The 25,960-nt window shown below is 37.5% G+C and overlaps 1 protein-coding gene across 2 annotated transcripts in view; it reads right to left on the reverse strand.

The window, feature by feature from the left end:
* Nucleotides 1-263: 263 nt before the first annotated feature.
* HMGCLL1 (3-hydroxymethyl-3-methylglutaryl-CoA lyase like 1) overlaps nt 264-25,960 on the reverse strand; it is a 185,101-nt gene continuing 159,404 nt past the window's right edge. For both annotated transcript variants that reach the window (XM_029945306.1, XM_029945305.1), the window contains 2 exons: nt 5,381-5,506; nt 264-1,582 (listed from right to left, as the gene is read on the reverse strand). In XM_029945306.1, the coding sequence (XP_029801166.1) occupies nt 1,481-1,582; nt 5,381-5,506 (228 nt within the window). In that variant the 3' untranslated portion in view covers nt 264-1,480. The remainder of the gene's footprint in view (nt 1,583-5,380; nt 5,507-25,960) is intronic.

The raw sequence follows: 25,960 nt of genomic DNA on the forward strand, positions 1-25,960 counted from the left end.
CTGTGATCTTGTTTGTGCCCTGCATTGCCCCCCTGCCAACACTAATCCAAATGCAAAGAGTTAGTACTCTAGATGACAGGCTCCTGCTCTAATACACATCTCAGCCTGAAGAGTTAGCCTCTTCTATGGGAATTTGGTTTGGTTTTGTCAGTTACCAATATATTGCCCTTGTGATTTGTAATCAGTACTTCTAGTAATTTTTTAAATTTCTCTTTATTTCAGTAGTTGTGATGAATATTTATAGAAAACCCACAGTGCTAACATTCATATTTCAAGTTATATTCAAATTTATTCAAAGATAAGATCACCAAGTATTACTGGAAAAGTCTACATAAATAATAGAACTGATGATTCAGACCCACATTTCATAATTCTGTCCCCATATGATTTGCATAGGTTACAGAAATGTTTTTTCTTAACACAGTCTTTTTGCTCTTCCTCTCCGCTTTGACATACTAACTTTTGCATTTTTTGGCGACGCTTTCTATTACAAAAGATAAAATTTCAACCATTTCAACATTGAAAATAACCATAAATTATCTGATTTAATCAAAGTGCCCAGTATCAATGAATACAGTTTTGTTTTGTCTCATGAAATAAAAGCTGCCTTACTATTCTTAGGATCATAGTGACATTTCCTTTGGCAATTTGGATGTGACTTGAAAATTACCAAAGTCGATTATACTATATGTATCAATCTGTTCTTATCATTGCAACTGAGACATTGAGATGAAAGTTGAGCCTTATATTTTTCAATAGTTGAGTAACACCGTGCTAGTCTTTACTAAACCTGATGAAAGAGAAAGTATGGTAAACTGGATGCATATAACAAACATGGGAGGTCGTAATGTTTCCAGGATGTGGCATCTTGCCACTGACCACAGCATCTTGGAACAAGATAAAGTCACTGAAATAGTTAACAGATGTTAGCCATACTTGAAATATAAAAGTTCTATTGCTAAAAATTATGTACGGTCAGATGGAGATTTGGCATTTGGTCCATAATTTAACTGACTTGGCAAATGGAAAGTTGGGATCCAGAGGCATAGCACATAGTACTGAGGCCACACACTTTGCACACTATGCAGAAGCTCATAAACTACTGACAATATGTATACTATGCTAAGCCATCTTGATTAAGTATTAACACAGTATTTGATACTTAAGGAAACCTGAAGTCAATTTTCACATCTACTAAATTAAAAAGTTATTTCTATTAGAGCAAAAAGGTAGACTTTTCTCCAAGTTCAAAAGCTTGTCTACATATCGTAGTATTTAGCTTCAGCTTGCAATTTACCAATGACTGGATATTGCTTTTCACTGATTTCATAATTTATCCCGGAATACACATCAAAATTATATTTTTCCCCACTCTTGTCTATTACTTCACATTTCAGAACAACTTGACAGTAATGGTTTTCAGATGAGTATCTGTAGCTGAAATCCATCTTCTCAGCCTTAAGTCACAAATTTATTCAAGTCAAGCATTGAAGGAGGCTTGTGCTACTTTAGAGTTTGTGGTTTTATTCACAGCTTTGCAAATAAAGTCACCAGCTTCCATCACTTTGTAAAGATTGACACCCTGATAAGGAAAAGAAGGGACACCAGGTGGATTAGGGAGAAGAAGAAAAAACAGATTTAAGTTTATTAGTAGTTAAGTCATAATTTGAAATTACTAAACAAAATGTTGTTCATTGTTGATCTGAAGGCAACATTTGTCTTCATGAATCCTGCAGCCAGCATTTTAGATTTTTATATTAATAAACATAAAAGCATATCTTGAAGTGGACCCTTCAATAAAATCATAGGCTACCCATACCTGAAAGAACTCCTTGTAAATCAAGGTTGTACTTAAACTCTAGGAAGGACAGTAACAAAACTAGAAACAATGTTCAAGATACCAGTGAAGGGCAATTAAAATTAGAATTGTTTTGAGGAGTTCATAGATAAGGACTTAGGAAAGAAAATCTCTTTACTATGCAAAGAAACAAACTTGATAAACATATAAGAGATAGAGGAAAAGTGAATGCGTAGTTTTAATCATGTTAAAAACCACTATCAGCATGTTGTTGAAGGAAGTAGTTGTAGGTCAAATAAAATGAAGTATTATTTAGTACACATCTGGAACTTGTTTGTGAGGTTTAACTGGCAGCAAGCATAAACAGGGTAAACAAAGGCTTAGATAAATCCATGAATGACAGATAGGTGGTTGGGTAAGAAAGCCAAGGTCAGGGCGTGCTCCTTATCTCTTGGGCTTGGTGTTGGAAGAGGTAACCATCAAGGTCTCCACCCAGCACTTCCGCTGTCACTAGGGGAGACAGAGCATTAGGTGGATTACCCAGAGATTTGCCGTCAGGTAGCATTTCCTAAACTCTTATGGCCTCCCTTAACATGGAGTAGAAACTATATGGACTTAAAACTGAACAGACTCGGGCTTTTGTGCTAGTAAGTAATTCTTAATATTAATGTATAAGTCTGTCATTTTCTTAAAAGAGACAAATATGAATATTCACAGGGCCTTTTCATAACAAGGATCATAAGGAGATCATTATTTTAATACAACCAATTCTCTCTAGAAACTTTTAGAGCAATGTTTCCTTTGTAGTTTACTTCTTTGTTTTTGGGGAATGATCAAGAGAAATGTTTTGTAAAGTGACACTTATAAATGATTCTCATTATCACTTTGCTATAAAGTTGTTCTAGGGTACCAACATTTGCTTTGGTCTGAGTTAATTGGTTGTGTCCTGGGAATGGCTTTAGGTGGAATATGTTAGGCGCATCTTAGTTGACATCCTAAATGCAGTGCTATTTAAGTTTTGTGAATAATTAGCTATATGTGTCTTTCACTTTTGAATTATACCCAGGAAGAAATAAGAGAAAGATCTTAGTCACCAGTGCTCTTTGCTTTCCAAGAATTCCATTGATAACAAGTATATACTGGAATTTGCTGACATTTTACCCAAAAATTTCATTTTGACCTTTATCATTTTACTTAACAGAGACCATTATGAGATGACATTGCATATTTAATATTGAGTCATTTTTCAGATGCTGAAATATGTCTCATGTACTGTGATATGTTCTGGGGTTTCAAGAACCTCATGTAGAATAAAGTTTCTGTCCTCAGGTTGCTTACAGTCAAGCAGGCAATATGGAACCCTCTCGCGGGGAAGCAGGTCCTGTATTATAACTAAAGACACTGACAGAGATATGCTAGGCTGATTATGAGGGTAGAGGGTGGGTAGTCAACCCACTGAGGAAAAGAAAGTAGTGAAGAGGGTGTCAAGGAAGGGTAAATCCTGACCTGAGTGTTACCTGGGAGTATGAGTCATTGAGAAGGAGGACAGATGGGACACTGAGGCAGAAGAACAATTTAAAACACTTGGAAAAGTGTCATGTTATATATGTAGAATGATGGGCAGAGATGACCTGAAGAGTTATGCCTAGGCCCTATGAGGTGACAGAACACAACTTTGCCTTTCAGGAAATGAGAACCCACTGATGGGTGCTCAGGCAGACACCAGGCATATTCACATTTGTATTTTGGATGAAATCCTCTGATGGCAGCATGAAGATGAATTTAAAGGCAGGTCAGAAGGCTGCACACCAGTGTAGAGGATGACTACCCAGGTCAGAGATAAGGAATTGTGCTGACATAGTTATAGCAAGGGTATTAAAGAACAAACAACCAAAATATCTTATGAGTCAGAAGACTGGCTCTTGGTCACTGATTGGACATGGGAGCCATAGTGACACAGGATTCTACAGAGAATCTTGGCTGTTTAGACAAGTCGCTGGGTGCATTGCACCTCCTACCCAGTGTAACAATCCTCTCCTTGAATTGTGAATTCTTAGGAATGAAGTCACAGCTTATTGCATTTCAGCCCCCAAGTTCTAGAACATGACCTGATACATAATAAGCATAAGGCATCAGCTGAATTCGATTCAGTCATCTAAGTCATGGCCATACATTTCTATTAGAAATGATTAAGGAATTGTGTAAATGATATAATAGTTTCTCCTAACCAGGAGAGACAGGCAATAGCTTTTGGTGTTTAGTCCCAAGTGATACTTGTCACCCAGTAAACGTTACTGAGCAGATCTGTGTAAAGGGGACAGCTGTAATAATGGTTGACTGGCTGCATGGGGAGCTAGACACAGAAATATCATTATACAACTTCAGGGTAGATTCAGAGGTAGAAGTTCACGGTTGGCATGGAAACCCTAAGGTGAGGAACCTAACAGTATGAACCTGGGGGTCAAGCAGGGAGCCACGAGAAGAGTTTTTGAAGATGGTGGCACCTCACTCTCCAGGTGAAATTGAGTGTGGGGAGTAAGGCCACCCAACTGGTGGTGGCAAGTAGTACTGCAGGACCTTTAATGTAAGTAGTATGAGGAGAGAGAAAAGATGGGGGAGGGGGGATTCCATTTTGTAATCCAGATGATGTTTTCTCATCTCAGAAAACATTTTGAACTTCTAACCGTTTGTGAACTATTTTCCTTGCCTTTTATATTTTGTGTACCCCTGGCAGACAGACAGACACACATATACACACACCTGCCTTACAGACTGATTTGTAATGTTAACAAGTATGTGGTGGGTCGTCTGGGTGGCTCAGTTAGTTAAGTGTCCAACTTCAGCTCAAGTCATGGTCTCAGTGCTTGTGAGTTTGAACCCTGAGTCAGTCTCTGTGCTGACAGCTCAGAGCCTGGAGCCTGCTTCACATTCTGTGTCTCCCTCTCTCTCTGCCCCTCCCCCACTCACAGTCTGTCTCTCTCTCAAAACTAAACATTAAAAAAAAAAAAAAAAGCATGTGGCCAAACTAAGCGCTAATTTAGGTGGATGTTGTAGAGTATGTAACTTGTCAGGTACTTTTTTAGAGACTATTCTTGCCCAGTATCTCACACGCTAAGTAATATTAAGCTCTCCTTTTCCCTGACCATTTCAATAGTGCCCTGGGCTCTTTGCCAGAAGCTCTAGTTGTCACTGCAAGAAAATCAAGATCTCCATTTCCTCCTAGGAAAACATCCATCCAAAACAAAAGAAAACTGCAAAAATAACAATCCTAATGGCAAAGACACAGGCTCTCACTCACGAAGTGTGTGAAATCGAATCAGAAGATACATGAAAAAGTGCCTTGGAGGTCCTGAAGCACTGTGAAAATGTGAAATGGTAGCATTAGTGGTGATGGGGCCATCGCAATAACTTACTTTATAAAGCCCCCTAAAGAATTTTTATTGTGTTGTCCCACTGTGCATTTTAGCAGATAGCAAAAGTGCAGTAAAACTTTGACCTCAAAATTGCTTTTCAAATCTGAGACACATTCCCATTTGTATCTGCAAGGCATGCATGAATATTAAAATATGTTAAATTACTTACTGTGTTGAGCCCCAAGCCATTAAGCATATATATCAAATCCTCAGTGGCTACATTCCCAGAGGCACCTTTTGCATAAGGACAACCACCTAATCCGGATACTGCGGAGTCCACCACATTAATCCCCATCTGGAAAACAAACCAAAACACTCAAGGCTTGTCTATTTATGGCACGCAAATTGTTGGATTTCTATTTAACCTGTTCCAAAGAGCAAATAAGCAAAATCTAAACCCGTTAAGCAAACATACTCTCTTACTCACCTCCTGCTAGAGCACTCCCTGGGGTGCTGATTTCTTTTCTATCTAATCGTGTCCGTTAGGCTAACAGAAACTCTAAGGATCTCAGGAAGTAGAATAATCGTAGATCAAAATTAAAATGGTGTTATTTGTTGATACCAGCACAACTGTAGGGAGTGAAGCTTGAAGTAAGATGAATTCACTCCCAAGTCGTAGGGATTCTCCAACTGATTCTCTAGCTCTGTCCTAATAGTATTATATAAACACGGAATATTTCCAACATTCCAGCTCCAAGTCATGTGCTTTAGAAGACTGGTCATAGTGGCAGGGTCACTGTATTTGAAGTAGTATTTTTATGGGCTCAATTCACCTATTCAATTCACTTAATCATTATTGAGCCATTATTTTGCATACCCAAACCTATTGCTTTGGGAGAATTGAAGGGACACATGTAAAGCAAGACATCTACCGGCAATACTAGCACCATGTCACAGTTATTGGGTCCTCTTTAAGTCCTGGATGTTCTTCCTAACATCTTATGAGTATTAACTCATAAGGCAGATATGAGTTAAAGGCAAAAAAAAACTCATGAGGCAGATATTCTTCTATCATCCTCAAGTCACAGATGAAGAAACTCAAGTACAGCAGGATCACAATTTTCCCAAGGTCACCTCTGTCTCCAGAGAATTCACACTGGGATTTATGGTGTCTGGAAATATGCAAATTGGTACAGGTCATGCAGGTTGGGATATTAGAGACAGAAGGTATGTGTGCTAGAGGTGTTCTAGAAGATATGATCAGAGTGGGGTCTGACAGGGGCCTTGGAGGTCAGGGGATTGGAGAAGACTGAGAAGATAGGGAGGCGTGTCTTGCTTCTGTAAAAGGTGACAATTGGATAATCAGATACTACAGACAGGCCTGGTCTGATTCTTCATCTGGGAACTGAAGAAAAAGTAACCTGATCATAGCTAAAATGAGAAACACCTGAAATCAGAGCTCTTGGGTGGCCAGCTGACTCAAGAATGTGTATTTTTCACAAGATCCCAGATGCTGCTCTTGGTGCTACTCTGGGGATTACACTTCATTTTGTTTTCCTTTATCTTTTTTTGATAAGCTTTTTATTTCAGAATAGTTTTAGATATTCAGAAAACTTGTGAGGAACAGCACATACCCATAGATTATCTACCTAATTTCCTGTATTATTACATTATCTTCCACCATTATGGTAAATCTGTCACAGCTGAGGAACAGATATTGGCACGTTAGTAAAGTTCATGCATTATTCAGATTTCCTTAGTTTTGAACTTAGTGGTATTTTCTGTCTTTGAGTTTGGATTTGTCTGATGTTTTCCTAATGGTTAGACTAAAATTCTGATATATTTCGAGAAAGACAACAGAAGTGAAATGCCATTCTCAATACATCATATCCAGGGTACATATTATCAACATGATTTACAATCGATAGGCATCTTGATCACCTGCTGAGGTAGCCTTTGTCAGGGTTATGCCCTAGAGAGCCCCCACTCCTCACTTTCCAGATTATACTCTTTGGAGGAAAGTCATTGTGTGTAGCTCACCCTTAGGAGGTAGAGAGTACCTACAAAAATTATTTGAAATCTCCATTTTGGAGATTTGTATATTTTCCTCTATTTATCAAAACGTTGTTTGTTGTTGTTGTTGTTGTTTTGTTTTTTACCGGTAGGGACTCAGGGTATTTTTTTCAGTTTGGTTTATAATCCAATATTACGTTCTATATTTTGTGGCTCAAGTTTGAGATTTGATTTTTACCTCCTGTGTCCCTTTGTCATCTCAAGGGGACTCTTTTTTAATCACTCTTCTAGATATCCCTGTGAGAGTTAAAAGGACAACTACCAAGACATACAAGTTTCAAAAAAATTTGGATGATAAACCAAAATGTTATATAATAGTGGTCATCATCAGATGGTGTGATTTAATCCTGTTTGTGTTTGTTTTCCAGTTTCTCCACAATGAATTTTAATCACATATAAAGGGGAAAAAAAGGCTCTGTAAATCTTAGCCTGTAGTAGAATGAGAATGAACATAAATGAACCCAAGATTCATTTTCTTGACTAAAACCATTATTTTGCAACTAAGTGATTTTCCTAGCATGGGAAACTTCAGGGGTTAATCTGCATACAAAATCTTTGAATACAGACATGATTGAGTGAAAGGTTAGTCGGAAAATGGTCTTTCCCTCTTTCCTAGCATTAGAATAGCTGTAGATATGTATTTTTTATCAGTAAGCTCTATTCCCAAAATAATTGCATCAATCCTATGCAATATGTGACTTTAAAGCAAAGTTGAAGAGATTATTAAAGTATAGAGTACCTGTTCAAGAGACCATTAAGATATTAGTGCCTTTAAAAAAATTTTTTATGATATTATTTTTGAGAGACAGAGACAGCGTGAGCAGGGGAGGGTCAGAGAGAGAGGGAGGTACAGAATCTGAAGCAGGCTCCAGGCTCTGAGCTGTTGTCAGTACAGAGCCTGATGCGGGGCTCGAACCCACAAACCATGAGATCATGACCTGAGCTGAAGCCGGACGCTTAACCGACTGAGCCACCCAGGTGCCCTGATATTAGTGCCTTTGAAATTGTCTCTCCAAAATAAAAAATCACAATACTACTTTAAAAGCACTTTTTATGCAGTATCTTCTACATTCTGATCTCTATGAAGTGTGCAGTTCTGTTCCCTAGAAATCTTACTGGATAATGTTGCCCATATACTAAGTTATGATCTTGGTTTTAAACAAGCTGCTTTGGAAACTTCTAGTCTTAGTCAACTAAGAAAATTTGCTTTTACTATGTACCTTTTCTTTACATCTACTTCACCATTCCATTAGAAATGGTAGATACTATCATGTAAACAAGTGCTTTACAGAATAGGAAGAAAATATTTATACTTCATTGATTCTTGATGGTAAATAAAAAGACCTCTTTGTACTCAATTATTGAAACCATGATAGAGTAAATGTCACTGCTTTTACTATATTAGTATCATGTATTTGAAAATAATAGGCTCTTAGATGATTTTATCATAAAGAGACTATCTGCATGAAAAGGTTATTCTTAGAAATCCCTTTCCCAGGTGTCCAAACAGAAACCACTACTTTCTAGTTCCCTGAGGTGTGGGTGTGTGTGCACAAGCCTGTGTGTTCCCGAGGTGTGTGTGTGCACACGCACTCACGCAGACAAGCCCAAGAAGTTTTCTTGCACCATAGATTGCAAAACAGAGCATTTGCTTTTTGTTTGGCAGAAAAGTACATCACTAGATGAGGAGCCACAAGGTGGCAATGCAGCTTCAAAATCAACCAACTTAAATTCAAGCATTTACAACCCCACTCTGTTCCAGCTCCCCAAAATGACAAACACGTAAAGAAATCACTTTACATTATACAAAAAAATATTTTCTCTTCAAAGAGGAAACTTCCAAACCGTGGTTCAATATATTCAGTATATTTTTTACTAGTCTTCCTTTGAATGGAACACGTTTATGAGGTGCATTCTATGTGCCAGGGACTTGGAATACATACACAGTCCTGTCCTGTAGCTCATGGGGGTTAGATTAGAACTTAAAATTACCATATATTTTGTCCCTGAGAAGTTACCAAACTAGAAACTGTTTTCTCTCGAGCTAAGAGAACTAATTCTCCTAAAATAAAACCCAGAACTCAAAGGGTGGAGGCGTGCTTGGCTCCCACACTTCTTCAAGCTCATAGTTAAAGCTCTTAATACAGTTACCAGGAAATAATAAACTTGTTGAGTTCAGTTACATATGCTCTGTCTCCTTGAGCTCTGCAGTTACGTGCTTGGAAGGGCTAAGAAAAATGAATGAAGTAATAGTAGCCACTTTTTCTGGAAAATGGTAAAATGACTGTAGATCCACCATGAGCACATCACTCTGCTACAATCTTAGGCGAACTCTATGGAGTAGTAATCATGTGTCGTGCTTAGATGCCCAAACCATGCTGATACGCTAACAAAAAGTACATCTTGACTTTTTCTTAGTGCTCTAAGAACTTATTTCCCCAACAAAACCAAGCAGAGTCAAATCATTTTGCAAAATTTACAGTGTCCTGTATTATCATGATTTCAAAAAATCTAATGGAATCTAAAATTTAGGTATTGAGGATACTAAACTTAACATACCAAAATTCTGTATGTTCCTTAAGTGTTGAAATGACATCTAATTTCTTTACCATCTGATATCAACTTTTTCTTTAAAAAAAAAAAAACCGTTAGGTTTAATTTAGAATAAGATAATTTCCAGGGCATCTGGGTGGCTCAGCCGGTTAAGCATCTGACTTTAGCTCAGGTCATGATCTCATAGTTTGTGAGTTCAAGCCCTGCATTGGGCTTTGTGCTGACAGCTCAGAGCCTGAGCCTGCTTCAGATTCTGTGTCACCCTTTCTCTCTGACCCTCCCGTGCTTGTGCTCTGTCTCTCTCAAAAACAAATAACATTAAAATTAAGAAAAAAAAGATAATTTCTGATGGTGTAAGTTACTCATTTTTGGATTTAAGTTACTCAGGGAAAAGCCAAATATTCATGTGGGATAACTGTCCAAAATATACTCATTTTTCTGGTATTTGTCTCCTTAGCCATCCCTCATAGCCAGTATCCCCTGTAACAGAGCACTGCAATTCTCCATCCATGAGGGGCTACTTGTCTCCCAGTGGTCACACCAGAGAGCACTGACAGACCACGACATTCTTTCTGATAATCTCAGATCTTCCTTGAGATACTTCTCAACCAGTACTCTAAACAATTACTATGTATTGAGTTATGTCACCTGAGAAATAACACTATTTGCCATTCATGTGCATTGTGTAAACCACGGGTAATGAACAGTTAGCATCCGTGAATAAAGTCCAGTGCGTTAATTGAGTGAAGTATATACCAAAATCGGTATGTATGTGATTATAGTCATAGATATTGCTATTGGGGGATAACTAAGCTAATGGTGATCAGTTACTAACATTTTGACATAATATCTTTTGTCAGGTTTTCCTACATGCTTCCTTCTTTTTTGCCTTACTACACATAATGAGATAGATTATACTGTCACCTTCCTTTAGTATATTTCAAATGGAGATAGAAATGGGACTGTGTACATGGGGGGGGTAAGGAAATGGAAAAACTGACAACAAGGAAATTCTCAACTGCAGTAAGACAAAAGAATACTATTAGTGCCCATTTATTGAATGTTTATCTTGTCACAGTGTGCCATATGCTTTACATATAATAAAGCTACACAAGTTAGTGTGAAATGGGTAGTAACCCATGCCCATTGTACTGATGAGGAAACTGAACCTCCAAGAAGTCAAACACTATTTCTTGCTTCTTGCAGTAGCTCCATGCTACTGCCCAACTTTAATTGTTAATATTTAATAAGCCCTGATTATATGCAAGGCATATGACTAAACACTTTCCATTTAATCCTTGTAATAACTCGAGGAGGTGAGGTGTGAGTTAGGAAGAAAGCACTGACAAGTCAAAAGCCTTCCATTTTATTATGACATTTTCTTCAACTTTCTGAAGTCTCTACATGATTTAGTTTTAAGAGACTTGAGAAAGTAAATGATCGTTATCCAAAGGTTTTTTTTTCCTATGAAGCTTGCCCAAGAAAATAGCCAGAAATGTTATACAGATATGTTCAAGGGGAAGTATTCTTTGAAGCATCATTTGTAACAGGAGATAAAAAGGCCATAAGTTAAATGTCTGTTAATAGGGAAATAGGTAAAAATTAGATAAGATAGACTATTATGAAACCCTTAAGTATTTTCAATTATTATGAATAAGATAGAAAAATGATTATAAGAAATTGGAACATAGGAAGAACATACTAACTATGCTTGGCCTCATTCGTTGGTGTTTGTAAGAATTTTTTGATCCTCTATAATTAGTAGATATCGCACATGTAACACGTCCTCTTGTTTTACAGCCATCCCCTTCCTCTGCTAGAACAATACCCCAAAACTATACCAGGTTTCCTCAGGCTCTATTTCCCCTCCCCCTTCCCATTTCTGAGTTTCAGTTGAAATTCTAGAGATGGTTCCTCTTGGCATCATCTGTTTGCTCTTGAGTTGGACAGTCCTCCTGTACTGCACTTCTACAGTGACCACCTGTTCTCTCTCACCGATTGGCACAAAATAGTGAAGCCAGTTCCCCTCAAACTTGAATGAGCAGGAGATGTCATTTACAATGTATGACAGAGGGTATTATGCTAAGTGAAATAAAGGAGAGAAGGACAAATACCATATGATTTCACTTATAGGTAAAATCTAAAAAAACATAAGAAATGAATAAAAACATTTGTGAGGTCTGAGATGGGGCCTGAACCTCTCCATTTCTAACTCTGAAACCATGTGGAAGCTGTTGCCTCCCAGAACATACTAGAGTGGAAAGAGACTCTGGTTTTTGTAGAAAAGAACCATTTCTCAGGTGTCATTACGTCCTAGTCCAGTCACCATCCTGGCTCCATCTTGCTGTCCACAGTGTTTCTCAGAATAAGACCGTCTGAATATCAGAACTATCTGAAGTCCTAGTTAAAAAGGCACATTTCTGTTGTCTACCCCCCAAATTGTTTCCCTTGTATTTGCATTGTTTCATACTCCAAGATGCATTTTATGAATGATAAAGTTTGAAAATAACCTTGATTTACCTGTTCACCTGTGGCAGATAGTACTGGCTCTTCACCATAAACTGGCTTCCTTTTCTGAAATTTAGCCAGGTGTGGTTATGTGACTACAGGTGTACACCAGTGGCGTACAACCAAAGAGATGTAGGCCATTTTTAGAATAAGTCTTTTAAGAAATTATGTCAATAGTCAATTGCAGATGGCAATGAGGCCTTAGGGGATGGTGAGCCAAAAAATGGGAAGAGCCTGGGTCCTAAAATCACCACTTAGAGGAGAGATGCCCACTGAAAAAACATGCTCAGTGAGGAACAAACCTCCATATGTTTGAGTCACTATTCATTTTGAAATGTGCAGTAATATTGGCACAGCCAATTAAAACACCCAACTGAGGAGACTATTTTGCAGCTATTTTCTATTCCATCTGTTTGTATTCTATCTTTTCTTTGGTTAGTGGAGCATTTCTGAGTGATCTCATCTTCTCTCGCCTACTGAGATGATTCTTCTTGGCAGCACCTGTTTTTGCCTGTTCTTGAGTGGCTAGTGCTCCTCTACTGCACTTCTACAGTAACCTGAAGAAAGGGACAGAAAACTTTCCTTTGAAGTAGAGTGAGGAGAGAATGGACAGATGTACAGATGTGTTAAAGTAACATGGACCCCGAGGTTTTCAGGAAAATAAATGATCAATAATATACCTCTTTAAATTGTTTAGCGGTTACCTTATGGTTTACCATAGAAATCTTTAATGATCACCTCAAATATCCATGCCACATATAATGAAAGACCTTATGATAGGAGGTTCTCCATTCTATCCAACCATGCTTTGAGCTATAATTTCCCAACCTTTACTTTTACATACCCCTAACACATTTACATACCCGTAACATGTTGCAACGCTTTTTGCTTTAGGCAGTTATCTTTTAGAGATATTAAAGTAAGGGAGGAATTCACTTGGATGTACTCCACTTTGAGTTCTCTGAAGAAACCTGGCAATATAAGAGATTGAAATCTCAGTATTTAGTTAACACTCACTTTTGGGAGGTGGACGAAGGAAGATGAGTTTCTGGAAGAGACAAAGAGTTCGGGGGGGGGGTCCAATATCACAGGCAGGAGTGGGAAAAGATTCTCTAAATACTTATATCACAGGAATGAAGGCTTCACAAAAGTAGGCGGCTTTCTACTTAAGGAAAAGAAGAGCCAAGAAAAGCTACTGGATTTATGAAACTGACAAATTGTGAAATGGATTGTTGCAGCATAAACAGGACGGGCGAGGGCTGGCAATTATTTGAAAAACAAATGGAGAGCATATAGCCTAGTACTTAAAAAATCAGGTTAGGGAGAGATGTATTGAACCACTTATGCCACTTGTTAACTGCGTGATGTTGATGATATTATTTTACTTCTCTGTCCCACCAACTGTAGAATGAATATAAAAGTACTACATCATGGGCACGTCGGGTACTCTGTGGGATCTTCCACGAAACGTGCTTATCACAGAGCTTGGCACATAATGCTCTGCAAATGTTGGCTTTAACAAGCATAGGTCAAGAATATAGAGACAGAGGGCATGTCTTAAAGAAGAAAATTAGGGCATAATTTGGGGTATGTGAATGGAGAAATATAGGGAATATCTGAGACCTATAACTTGGAAGCCTTCAGGGACCAATTAAATGAAGTAAAGAATGATACCAGGGGTGCCTGGGTGACTCAGTGGATTGAGAGTCCAATTTAGGCTCAGGTCATTATCACAGTTCATGGGTTCGAGTCCAGTGTTGGGCTCTATACTGGCAGCGCAGAGCCTACTTGGGATTAGATCTCCCGCCCCCATCTCTCTCTGTCCCTCTGCCACTTGCATTGTCTCTTAAAAACAAAAATAAATAAGCTTAAAAAAGAGTGATACCATACATAGTAAAATAGAGAAAATTCATAGAGAAAAACCCTTAGTGGGTGTGGATGAGTTTGGGATTAGGGCAGAAACATGGAGTTAAGCTAGAAATTCGTGGAGAAAACTGTTCTTTGAAGTAAAGTGAGGAGAAAATGGACAGAGGTACAGAGTGTTAAAGCAACATGGACCCAAAAGTTTTCAGGAAAATAAATGACCAATAATCTCAGAAACACAGTGATTGAGTTCATCTGCTGAGTTTCAAAAACAAGTTAGGCTATTTCTGGCTCCCTGACACTAGCTTCTCTTAGACCTAGCCCTACCCTGCTCTTACCACACTCTTTGATGTGTACACAAAGAGGTAGATGGGTAACAAGGAGGAAGAAAAGGTGACAGATCAATAAATAACACCAGGAAAAATAAAAATTGTATCTATACAGATGGAAGTAACCATTTTTTATAAGAATCTAGAAATTCAAGAGTTTTACAACTAGACAATTAAGTCTATTTCCCTTATGATTGATTGATTTAAAGGGAACTAAGCACTTGAGTTCCAAAAAGTCACATGGGGTTACCAAAAGTCACAGAGGTCGTTAGTCCTACAGATGGATCCGGATTGTAGAAGTAGATCATGTTTCTGAAATTTCACTGGTAGGAGGTACATAAGTTCTAGTTCCAAATGAATGTTAGTGGAAGGACTATCTAATAGTGTAAATATGCAACTAAATATTAAGTTTTATAAAAGTTAAAAAAAAAGGAAAGCACAGTGATGGTGACAAGAATTAAATGTTAGTGTTATCAATACTCATAAACCAAGGAGGGCTTGGGATAATTGGAGGACCAAATTTGGGGGGCAGTGGAGAATCAAAACAGCAAGTTTTATATATTAACTATATGAGGGCAAGAACGTTCCTCTATCTCACTTCATTATAGGCTCAGTATGTGGCTATACAGTATATATAGCCACAGTATATATACACAGTATATAGCTCTTAGAACATAATAAGTTACTACTCAAATATTTTTGAAACAATTGGACAAATAATGTATCTAAAACAATACATGCAATACCAAGACCTGGGTTTAAGTATAACTACACATGATAATAAATGAACTTAATACAATTCAGTTGGAAACACAGAACTAAATAAGGGGGATACTAAAATAGATGAAACGGTTCAGTGTTACACTACTTATGTTGTTTATTCCCTAAATCACCTTTTCTTGGAAGTGTCTTCTCATAAAGATGGGTTTCTGGACCTGTTTGTACAGTGACTCCTTATTAATCCTCAGTGCAGTTGATGGACCTCAATTAAGTCAATCACAGTCTCTTCCCCCAGAATTTAAAACAGCCACAAAGATAGAATTCACCCTTCTAAAAGGTCAGTGGTACAGCATATGAACTATGGACAAGCAACTTTTTCCATGAGCAATAGAAAGCAGAGACAGTCTATAGTAAGAGGGAAAAGGAAGCATCATTGAATCAGAAATGTCACCTGAATTCCAGATAGCTTTTCAGTCTTTCTGAGGTCCAGTTTCACTTCCTCCCTCCCTTTGTTTTTGAAATAACATTTAATTAGAGCTATACCAAGTGTCTTCAGCCACATAATAATCTTGGGAAGTAGGTACTATCATCACTTTATATATGAGAAAACCAAGCTACAGAACGTTTAATATGACCATGTATAGTGTTGCATATTTGCCAAGTGATGTAAGCTGAGATGTAGGATCAGGTGAAAAAGTCTCCAAATCTCTGCTCTGGTGTGTGTACGTCTTTAGAGGTTTCCATGAGACGTCCCTGTATCTCATAACAAAGTGTCCTTTTTGCTTAAGGTAGTTTGAGTTGGCTACTGTTGGTTGGAAACAAAGAGTAGTAACTAACACATCATTAAGTTAATGACCTGGCAGAGGAGGTATTCATAAAAACAAAGAACTGTAATACAAAGTATAGTGTGGTAGTTATTATGAGAATTACAAACAGAGCTATTCAGAAACACCAGGGAGACAGTTTATATTTTGTAGGGGAGCAAGGAAGGAGGGGCAGGGTGAAAAGGTTGATGAATAGTTTGGCTCTGCTTTGGGCCTAGAAGGATGTTGACAAGTGGGGGATGGTGAGGGAAAAAATATTCTACAGAGAGCAAACAGCTTGAGAAAAGGCACATATGATGAACAGGCCAAGGATATACTGAGAATATTTTAGTAAGACTTGTAGGGGCTGTTGAGGTGTGGAAGGAGTACAGTTCCAGATCATGATAGGCCCTGAATGTCTTTCTCTGGGGTATGAGCTTTATTCCCTACAAAATAAAGAACTCCTTAAGGTTCGTGAATAATCATGGCATCATCAGCACTTGTTTTACTCAAATTTTGTTATCAGGGGAGCAATAATTGAGATGGATAGAGGTTGAGAAATATGTAAGCAGAAGTACTTGTTAGAAAATTAGGGCAATGCATGAAGTCAATGGTGATGAGTATTTAAAATGAAGCAGAAGGGGAAAATACTTTTGTCGAGGCATAAATTTGAGATTTATGAGGTAAAATAGTGTCTCAATGAATGAATAATAAATGAAGGGAGGTATCATTGACAAAAGCACTGATTGCTAGCTTAACAGCTAATAGGAGGATGATCCAATAGCTGGAACAGGATACAGAATTAACTCTAGTAAAAAGTAGAAGTTGTTTTCTTGAAAATCATTATAGATTTTTAAAACAAAATTGGATATTTAACATGTCATTTCTTAAAGCATATCTTTAAGGTGCTTATTCAAAGCTAGCATTAATTCTTCTTCTTAATCTTTAATTGTATGCCTATTCCTTCTTGCTTCTATCTGGGGTGATCCATGGCTTTGGCAATGTTCAAATTAATGGTTAAGTATTTTTATAACCCAATGAATAGGCCTCTCTTGGGCAGTGAAACAAAGAAGTTATGGCAATGTGCTACCTGGCTTGAAGACTCCTCCTCTCTGTTGAGTACCAGGGGTGTGGTTGGAGTAACGGGTGATAGAACTTTCCGATAGGTTAAGGGAAGCCCTAGAAAATAGGGGACTGGTTCTGCTTCTAAAGGTGTATGCGGGAGAGTGTGTAAGACTCAAAAGTTCCCACCCAGCTGGTTGGTACGCCAGCGAGGCATGGTGTGAGGAGCGTGCAAGCCCAAGGTAGCCTCAATGACAACAGAACACTCAAACCTGGCACAGAAAGCATACAACACTGTTGCATTCCCCTCGCCAGAGCTAAGAGAGTCCAGGTGAACATGAGAGAACTAGGATCATGACCAGGAAGAAGCAGAGTGAGAGCCAACATCCATATGTCATGATTGGGGTACCATCATAAGGGACAATGCTCAATAATCTGGCAAGGTGCATCAGGGGAGGTGAGGGAGAACTAAGCATGCGATCAAACTAGGCAACCCCTGCCTGATGGTGGATAGATACTCAAACTCCCTTCAAGTTAGCAAAGCTCAGAGGAACAAGAGGCAAAGAATGGGGAGGGAAACTTGAGGTCCTGAGTTTTAAATGAAAATGACTCAGCTGATTTGAATTCAGCGATTTAGGTAGGGAAACAAAAGTAAGTATAATTATACTTAAATATATAGCAAGTGAAGCAGGTTTGGAGCAAACCAAACATATCTGGAAAACATGATATGTTCAGTGGTTATGAAGCTATTGTGAGCATCTTGAATAAGACTTAGAGGTAAGAATAGTTGTAGTTACATAGTGCAAGATCATTATGTGGTCAAGAGAGTAGACATATTCTGTATGACTCCAGAGGAAAGTGGACAGAGGTAGATTTTGCTTGATTAAAAGGAGAGAACTCGGTAGCCATTTAATGTTGCCCAAACTTAAATGATTAACTCTCAAAGTAATTATCTTCCTGCCACTGAAACTGTTAAAAGACAGTCTAAAGATTATAGAAAGAATCCCTTCTCCAGTGAGTGAAGTTATTCGCTTTGATGGTCTCTGGGATTTTATCCAATCCAAGGCTTTCTATAAATGCTTGTTTAACTTAGTTTGCTCAGTACCATCTAATTTTGCCATAAAGTTATAACCCAGACCACATTAAAATATTAAGTGCTTCTGCTATTGTGATTTGAGGTAACACATTCTTGTGGTAGGTCCATTCCTTGCCATCTGAACATGACAGGCAAATTCTAAGCAAAGACACAGTGATTTCTTGGGACAGTTACATACAATAATCTTCTACATGGCATACAACGGTGTGTCCAATGCTAATAGCCAAGAAAAAGACTTTTCAAACACAGTTTAAGAAAAAGAACTTGAAGATTCTCCTAAATGGTGTCAAACTGATACATAGTTGGTGTGTGCACTCCTTTTTTTAAGCTTGTTGATTTATTTTGAGAGAGAGGGTGAGAGAGAGAACATGCATACAAGCAGGGGAAGGGCGGAGAGAGACCAAGAGAATCCCAAGCAGGCTTCACACCGTCAGCACAGAGCCTGATATGGGGCTTGATGTCATGAACCATAAGATCATAACCTGAGCCAAAATCAGGAGTCAGAGGCTCTACCAACTGAGCCACCCAGGCTCCCCACCCTTTCTGGTTCCTTAACACAGGACTGAGTTGTGCATCCTGCATTCCCCCAACTCCCATGTCAGCTAGACTCCAACTGGTTCAGCCCACAGAAGGCTCTGATGGAGGAAGAAGCCAAAATATTTCCCCCTCTGTTTCAGGTGGTATTTCTAGCACAGCCTGTTTTCTCCGTGTCTCTAAATGTTGACCATGGACAGGCCCATCATGGTTCCAACTCCCTCCTGGTGACTCTGGATGGGGGGCTCCTGTAACAATGTCATCTTTATCCAGTCTAGGAGCCTCACTTGATGTTGCAGGGTAGTTTCCTGCTGCTACTAACCTCAGGAGTGCCTCCTTCAAAATGAGAGCACCAGGGTACAAGGTCTAAGCAGGCATTCTCAGGGTGGAGCAAGTACAGTTAACACCTGGGATTGAGTGCACCCTGGGCACTGCCCTAACCCAGACCTTGCTCATCTCTGTGTTGCTTTGCTGTCTAATGTTTAGTTTAATGGTTCTCCTTTCACCTGTACACAATTTTCTGGATTCAGTTGCTTACATGGCTGCTGCTTTCTGGCTGGACCCTGAGAGACCCAAGCATCCTTTTCATGGAGTTCAATCTGAATTTGCTTCCACCTAGCTCTTGTCAAAGGCAGGTTGAGAAAAACATTGAAGGAAGACCTTTTAAGTGCTTTCCTGACAAATAAAACATGTTTGCCTGAACAAACGTCTCCTGTAATTGACTACAGGAGATGTAGTTTCTTTCTTAGATGATACAATATGAATTTAATAAATATCTATTAGCTGATATAGTTCTGCTTTCACAAGGGGACCTCTTTGCTCAAAACTACTATGAAATGACAGCTCTTATTAACATATTCAGCATTGTCAATCAACCAGTACTCACCAATTATACCCTTACAAAGGATCAGCATTCCACTGTATTTAAGATACAGTTCTTGATAGAAAAAATACTTACAACCTAGTAGAAAAGATATGTACATGTGGATACATAGAAGGAAGACTGTGAGAAGTACTAATTCAGGTCAATTAGGAAAATATGAGTTCAAGGGGGAAGGAAATTATTTCAGGCCGTGTTAATCAGGGCAGGTTGCATGGAGGAAATGACATCTGAATCTGGCCTTGAAAAAAGAGTAGGATGATTTTACAGAGTAAGGCACTTGGGAGTAGTTCTTTAAAAAGAACTAAAAGCAACACCAATGACTGAACTTGTTAGTAACAGTTTCTTGTTTATTGACATTTAACACTAGCTCGATTCTTCCTACTATGTAGCACAACTTTATAGAAATATCCAAAATATTATTCATTTACTATGAAAACATTTAATGGTTTCTATGTACAACTCACTAAAGAGGACAAACATAATGGTTAGATGCAATATTATAAGTCTAGATGCTTAATGGAGAGGGTTCTTAAAGATAGGATTATGATACATAAATACATATGCTTTTTAAATTTCAGTCAAATGCTCCATTATTAAATGTTTAAGATCACTTATACATAAATATAGGAGATATACATACCCACATATAGCTATCAGTGTGTGTGTGTGCATTTCAGCCATATCACATAATTACTATTTAATTTAGAACTCCCAGGATCTTCTTTACAGCTAATGTCCACAAGACATCTGTAAGTACTATTGCATTTCTTAATAGAATTATGTCTGTTCTTGCCCAGTATTTCAGGCCAGTGCCTGATCTTGTATCAATTGCTCACATCATCTCACATGTCCAGAAGGAATTTATATCAAAGTTTGTAAGCCATCTAACAAATGCATGCGTGCTCCTCTAAAGTATAGCTGTATTTGAAATTTTACAAAAGTGGAACTCTTCCAGGCATCATATCTCACTAAGGATAAGAGAAATCTAAAACTTTATACAAAATAAAATACAACATCGTATGGTTATCTATGCAAAATGTGCTAGTTATTTATTGCAATATATGTCAAGCCAAAAATATCAATGTCAAGTTGCTATCTAACTCAAGACTGAACCACTTACATACACAAATAACTCATTTTCACTTAACCAGAGATGATTGACAACTGAGAGTCATAGAAAACACTGAAATTTAATTTTACCCAAGTTTTTGTCCCTTTTACCAACCACATATTTATAAATGTTTCCTATCATACAAGGTTTGGGGGAACACAATAGACCAGCCCTTTGGCTTTGCTTTCAGTTCTTCCCTAACTAGGTATTTGACTTGGGACTTTTAGTTCTCCAGTAACTGGATATTTGACTTCGGAAGAGTTACTTTACTTCTCTGGGTCTCACGTTCCATATCTGAAAAGTGAGTAGTTGAAATAGTTCCCCCTTTTAAAAAATTTTTTTAGTGTTTTCTTTATTTTTGATACAGAGAGAGACAGAGCATGCGAGGGGGGAGGGTCAGAGAGAGAGGGAGACACAGAATCCGAAGCAGGCTCCAGGCTCTGACTTGTCAGCACAGAGCCTGACACGGAGCCCGAACCCACTAACATGAGATCATGACCTGAGCCAAAGTCGAAGGCTTAACTGACTGAGCCACCCAGGTGCCCCGAAATAGTTCCCTTTTGAAGTCTTACTTTTATGGTATATAAACATATACTTAAAAAAAGGATAGAATCCATGGTTACTTTCCTAATTATAAAGGAAACTAGAGATGCTTAATAGCACCCTATAGAGTTTTAACAAAATGGCAACAAGGTGCTCATATTATGCCTGCCAAATATATAGTTATAGCAGAGGTTTGTACATGGTAGCCAGGCAGTCAGTACGTGCTAGGTGATTGGATGAGCATCTTTTGTGCTTCCAATATATTATTCTACTGATACAATATGTAACAGTTAAATTGAATATTTAATATTAAGAGAATAAGGTGTTTATTGTACTATAAATCATCATGCTTCTCAAAATATATATAAACTCTTCTTCTAAGTCAGAGTTCCTAATGTTTTATAAGTCACAGATTCCTTAAGGAATCTGAGTAATCTGAAGAAAACATAAACTTTTGCTAGAAAAACTCAAAAAAGACACACATTCAAAACTGAACATATTGATATGATTCATGGACAGAACACTTTTCTAAAAGAAATATATTGAATTCACTTGTCACTTTGATCCAAGGGAAGAAAAACACTCCATTGTTGTTAGTGAGCTGTATAGCCCATGTGTCTGCACATTTTTGTGTGTCAGTGTTTTTTAACCCAGAAATGTCTGAAATTTAGAATGAAGGTAAGTTTTAATATCAACATTTCTTATTTATTACTAAAACACTAGCAGCATTTAAACATTTATCTGACCAAGTAACATTAAGTAGGAAATGTCTATGAGACATAAAATATAAGATATAATATCTGCTCATGAGAAACAAGTTAATGTATTTTATTAAAACTTTTGCCCTTAGGGTGCTGCTACAGAACTTGGAACCAAAATCATTTAACTCCGTGCCCTGAATATGGAGAAAAAGAAAAGAAACAAAAATCTAATTTGTAAAATTATTCTGTGGTGCTTTGTTGGCAAGTAGTATAAACATCCTAAAGAATAATGACCCATTGTGTTTTTTAGTCATCTAGACATTTTTTAAGGTAGTAAAGATTTTTTTTTAATTTTGAGAGTAAATGGTTTTTTGAAGAGTCAAGAAAAGAAACATGTGGAACACATTCCTTGGCTTTCCAAAATCTCCAACTGTGAGTGACACGTGTACAGTATTTTAAAAGTTGCAGAAAAAAAAAAACAAAGTCAAATCATACTGTAATTCTCCAAATAATACTGTGTCTACCAACCAGTACTGCTTTTGAAAAGGTTTAGCTAGTGTTTCAAAGCCTCATAATCAGTGGGACAGCAGGAGGGACTAAAACCAAATAGGCAAAGATCTGCTAAATTTGAAGTACCTTGGTGAGTAGAATACTTGGCATACAAGAACAAGAATATAACTAATTTTTTCCTTCTTGTTACTTCGACTAGTAAATTCACTTCATGAAAATGAATATATTTTGGTATTTCCCTTAAAACCATCCTTTGAATAAGATAAGGTAGCCATCACTTTTTCAGAACTCCAACAAACCATCAAATTAGACCAACGTTCTACTAAGTAATATTTGATATTTTAAACGTATGTGTACTTGATTGTATTCTTTGAACTTAAACTGAAGAAGTACTCAAGACAGTCAATAATGCCACTCTGGCAGCTGCAAAACTACTCTAAATACATGAATAATGAAATCATCCTATTTATAACTTAGAGAAGTTAAGTAGTAGCAAAGTTCAATAAGAATATAAATAGCTGTGGGGTGCCTGGATGGCTCAGTTGGTTAAGTGTCCACCTCTTGATTTCAGCTCGAGTCATGATCTCAGATTTACTACCTTAAATTGAGCTCACATTGGGCTCTGTGCTGACAAGACAGAACCTGCTTAGGATTTTATTTCTCCCTCGCCCTCTGTCCCTCCCCCACTTCCCACTCATGGTTTCTTTTTTTCTCAAAAATAAACATTAAACATATATATATATATATATATATGCATACACATGTATATATATATATATATGCATACACATGTATATATATATATATATACACATATGTGTGTGTGTGTGTGTGTGTATATATATATATATATATATATATATATATATATATATATGGCTATTTACTAACAGGGTAGAAGAGGGGTGCCTGGGTGGCTCAGTCTTAAGCATCTGACATCAACTCAGGTCATGATCTCATGGTTCGTGAGTTCAAGCCCAGCATCAGGCTCTGAGCTGACAGATCAGAGCCTGGAGACTTCTCCGGATTCTATCTTGCTCTCTCTCTCCCTCTTTCCCACTCACATACACTCTCTCTCTCTCTCTCTCTCTCTCTCTCTCTCTCTCAAACATAAATAAATATAAAAAAAAACCCTAAAGGGTAGAAAGTCTGTATGATTCATTGTGATCCATATGAATAACAAATCAAGACATTCAGCCCCATCAGATATGCATTATACGCATGTTTTTATGGGGTCTTTGGGGCCTAACTAATGCAAACTTCTGTCATAATTAGAGTCAACACTTTAGAAATTTTTAAAAAGGAAGATTGCTTTGCTTCTCTATGCTTACTTTTCTAAGAGAGTTACTTCTTTTCTCAAAAGAGGCAAACTGCTCTCTTTGGGACCTTGCCTTCCTCAAAACCTTCACCTTTATCTGTTGGAACTGTATACAATATCATTTCCTTTCTTCCTATGCTAACCATGTATGTTCACCTCTTAAACTTTGTTTTGTTCTCTTCCTCATTTATAAGGCAACCTAGCTTTCTCCTCCCTCCCCACCCTCCCCCATGCCTTCCAAAACTCTCCTCTCTCCACACACGTCTGCCTTCAACTTTTTCAAGCTGGAGTAACAACTATATGATTTTAATTTCATCTAGAGATTTAAGTTGCAAAATGTAATCCATAATGTGCCAATATAGAATCTTATAAATTCTTTTGATCAGTTAGATCTCTCTAAAGTAGAGCATGCAAATGATCAATGAAAATGCTAGCCATCTTTAGCTGTACTTGGACAAACAACTGTAAAATGGTCTAAGGATTATTTTGAATACCACCTAAGATCAAAACTGATTATGCAAGCTTCCTTTATTATATGCCTCAGATGCTTAGATCGCATATTGCTGCTATATATTACAGCAGGTAGGCTTCTCAGAAGTAATTAAGTATAGAACGTACACCAGAGTGACTCCACCACAGTTAAAACATGGCTTATGAAGGAAAACTGTGCATTGATGGACAAAGAGTCTCTTCCCACATGGAACAATATATGTTGTAAAATTCGCAAAGACATTATGTTAGGGTTGGGGTGCTGAGTCCAAACAGTCTTTTTATGAGAAGAGAGAGGAAGCAATATGGAAAAGAATGGCCGTTGCAATGTAAACAATTCTGTAACTCTTTAAAGCAAATGATAAAGAAATTTTATAATTCTTGATTTATTTACTGTTACACCTTAGTTTCCTTGCTTTAGAACTGTTAAAGAGAGGGGCATCTGGGTGGCTCAGTCAGCTGAGCATCTGACTTTGGCCCAGGTCATGATTTTGCAGTTCAAGAATTCAAGCCTTGCAATCAGGCTCTGTGCTGACTGCGAGAGCCTGGAGCCTGCTTCAGATTCATTCATATTCTCCCTCCCCCTCCCCACAGCTCCTTCCCTCATCATGTTCTGTCTCTCTCTCAAAAAAAAAAAAAAGAAACATTAAAAAATTTTTTGAAGTATAAAAGAGAAATTTCTAGAAAAGCTATGCCAGAACATACAACTTTCCAAAGTGCTTCTATAAGACAATAAAAGGTATTTGATACAAGTATTTCAAAACATAACACTAGAAAGAGAAAATTTTGGTCTAAAAGTGTAGGTCAACTGCAGATTTTCTAATACCTCAAACAAAGTCTCTACTTTTGTTACCTAAATGCGGTAACCTCTTGGCACTTCTCCAGATGGAATCATCACTGAAAGAAAGGGAGCTTTGTCTTTTGTTCTGTTTCTGATTGAGCTGTTCATCTTTCTACTCCACATACTCTTGTTTTCCTGACAGAACACATGGGACACGCTTTCTGTATAAAATATTTCCAAGCTCTTTTGAATGCCTTGAGTCTCACCTTCAGGGCCATACTCTGTATGGACAGGATCATTTAAATGAGTATCTGAAACAGGTGGGAATCAGGAACCACATAAAACTTTTAAGATAAAATGGTCTCATTTTATTTTCATTGTAGTTTGTTTTATTCCTTACGTTTTTATTTTATATATATATAATATAAAAGATATAAATATATATTTAATATTGGTAATGAGACTAATATAATTACCTAGGATTAAATTTCGGTCAAGATACACATTTCAGGAAACAATGACTGTGAACAATATTAACATTAAATTCCAAGAGAAGTCAATTCTCTTAATTGTTAATATGTGATGGCAACTGAAAAAATACATCTATATTATTAGAGTTTCATGAAGATGATTTGCTGGTTTAAAAAAATATCAAGATTATGTAGGAAAAAATATCAGACTCCTAGTTGCAGAAATCAAATTTCAAAAAGACAAAGTAAGAGATGTAAAAGTCTTACTCTGCAGCCATAACCCTGATAATGTGAATTAGTGATTTAATGTTTTCAGAAAGTACTCTGTCGGGCCTCTATATACCCACCTGGATATACATCTACAGGATATTCTTAATAATACAACCTAAAACAAAGTTCTCCAAATATAAATAATCTGGCAATAGCTGAGCCTGACATTCAGTTCTACCTGTGACTTAAATT

This window comes from Suricata suricatta, chromosome 7 (genome assembly GCF_006229205.1).
Source record: "Suricata suricatta isolate VVHF042 chromosome 7, meerkat_22Aug2017_6uvM2_HiC, whole genome shotgun sequence".
Lineage (NCBI taxonomy): Eukaryota > Metazoa > Chordata > Mammalia > Carnivora > Herpestidae > Suricata > Suricata suricatta.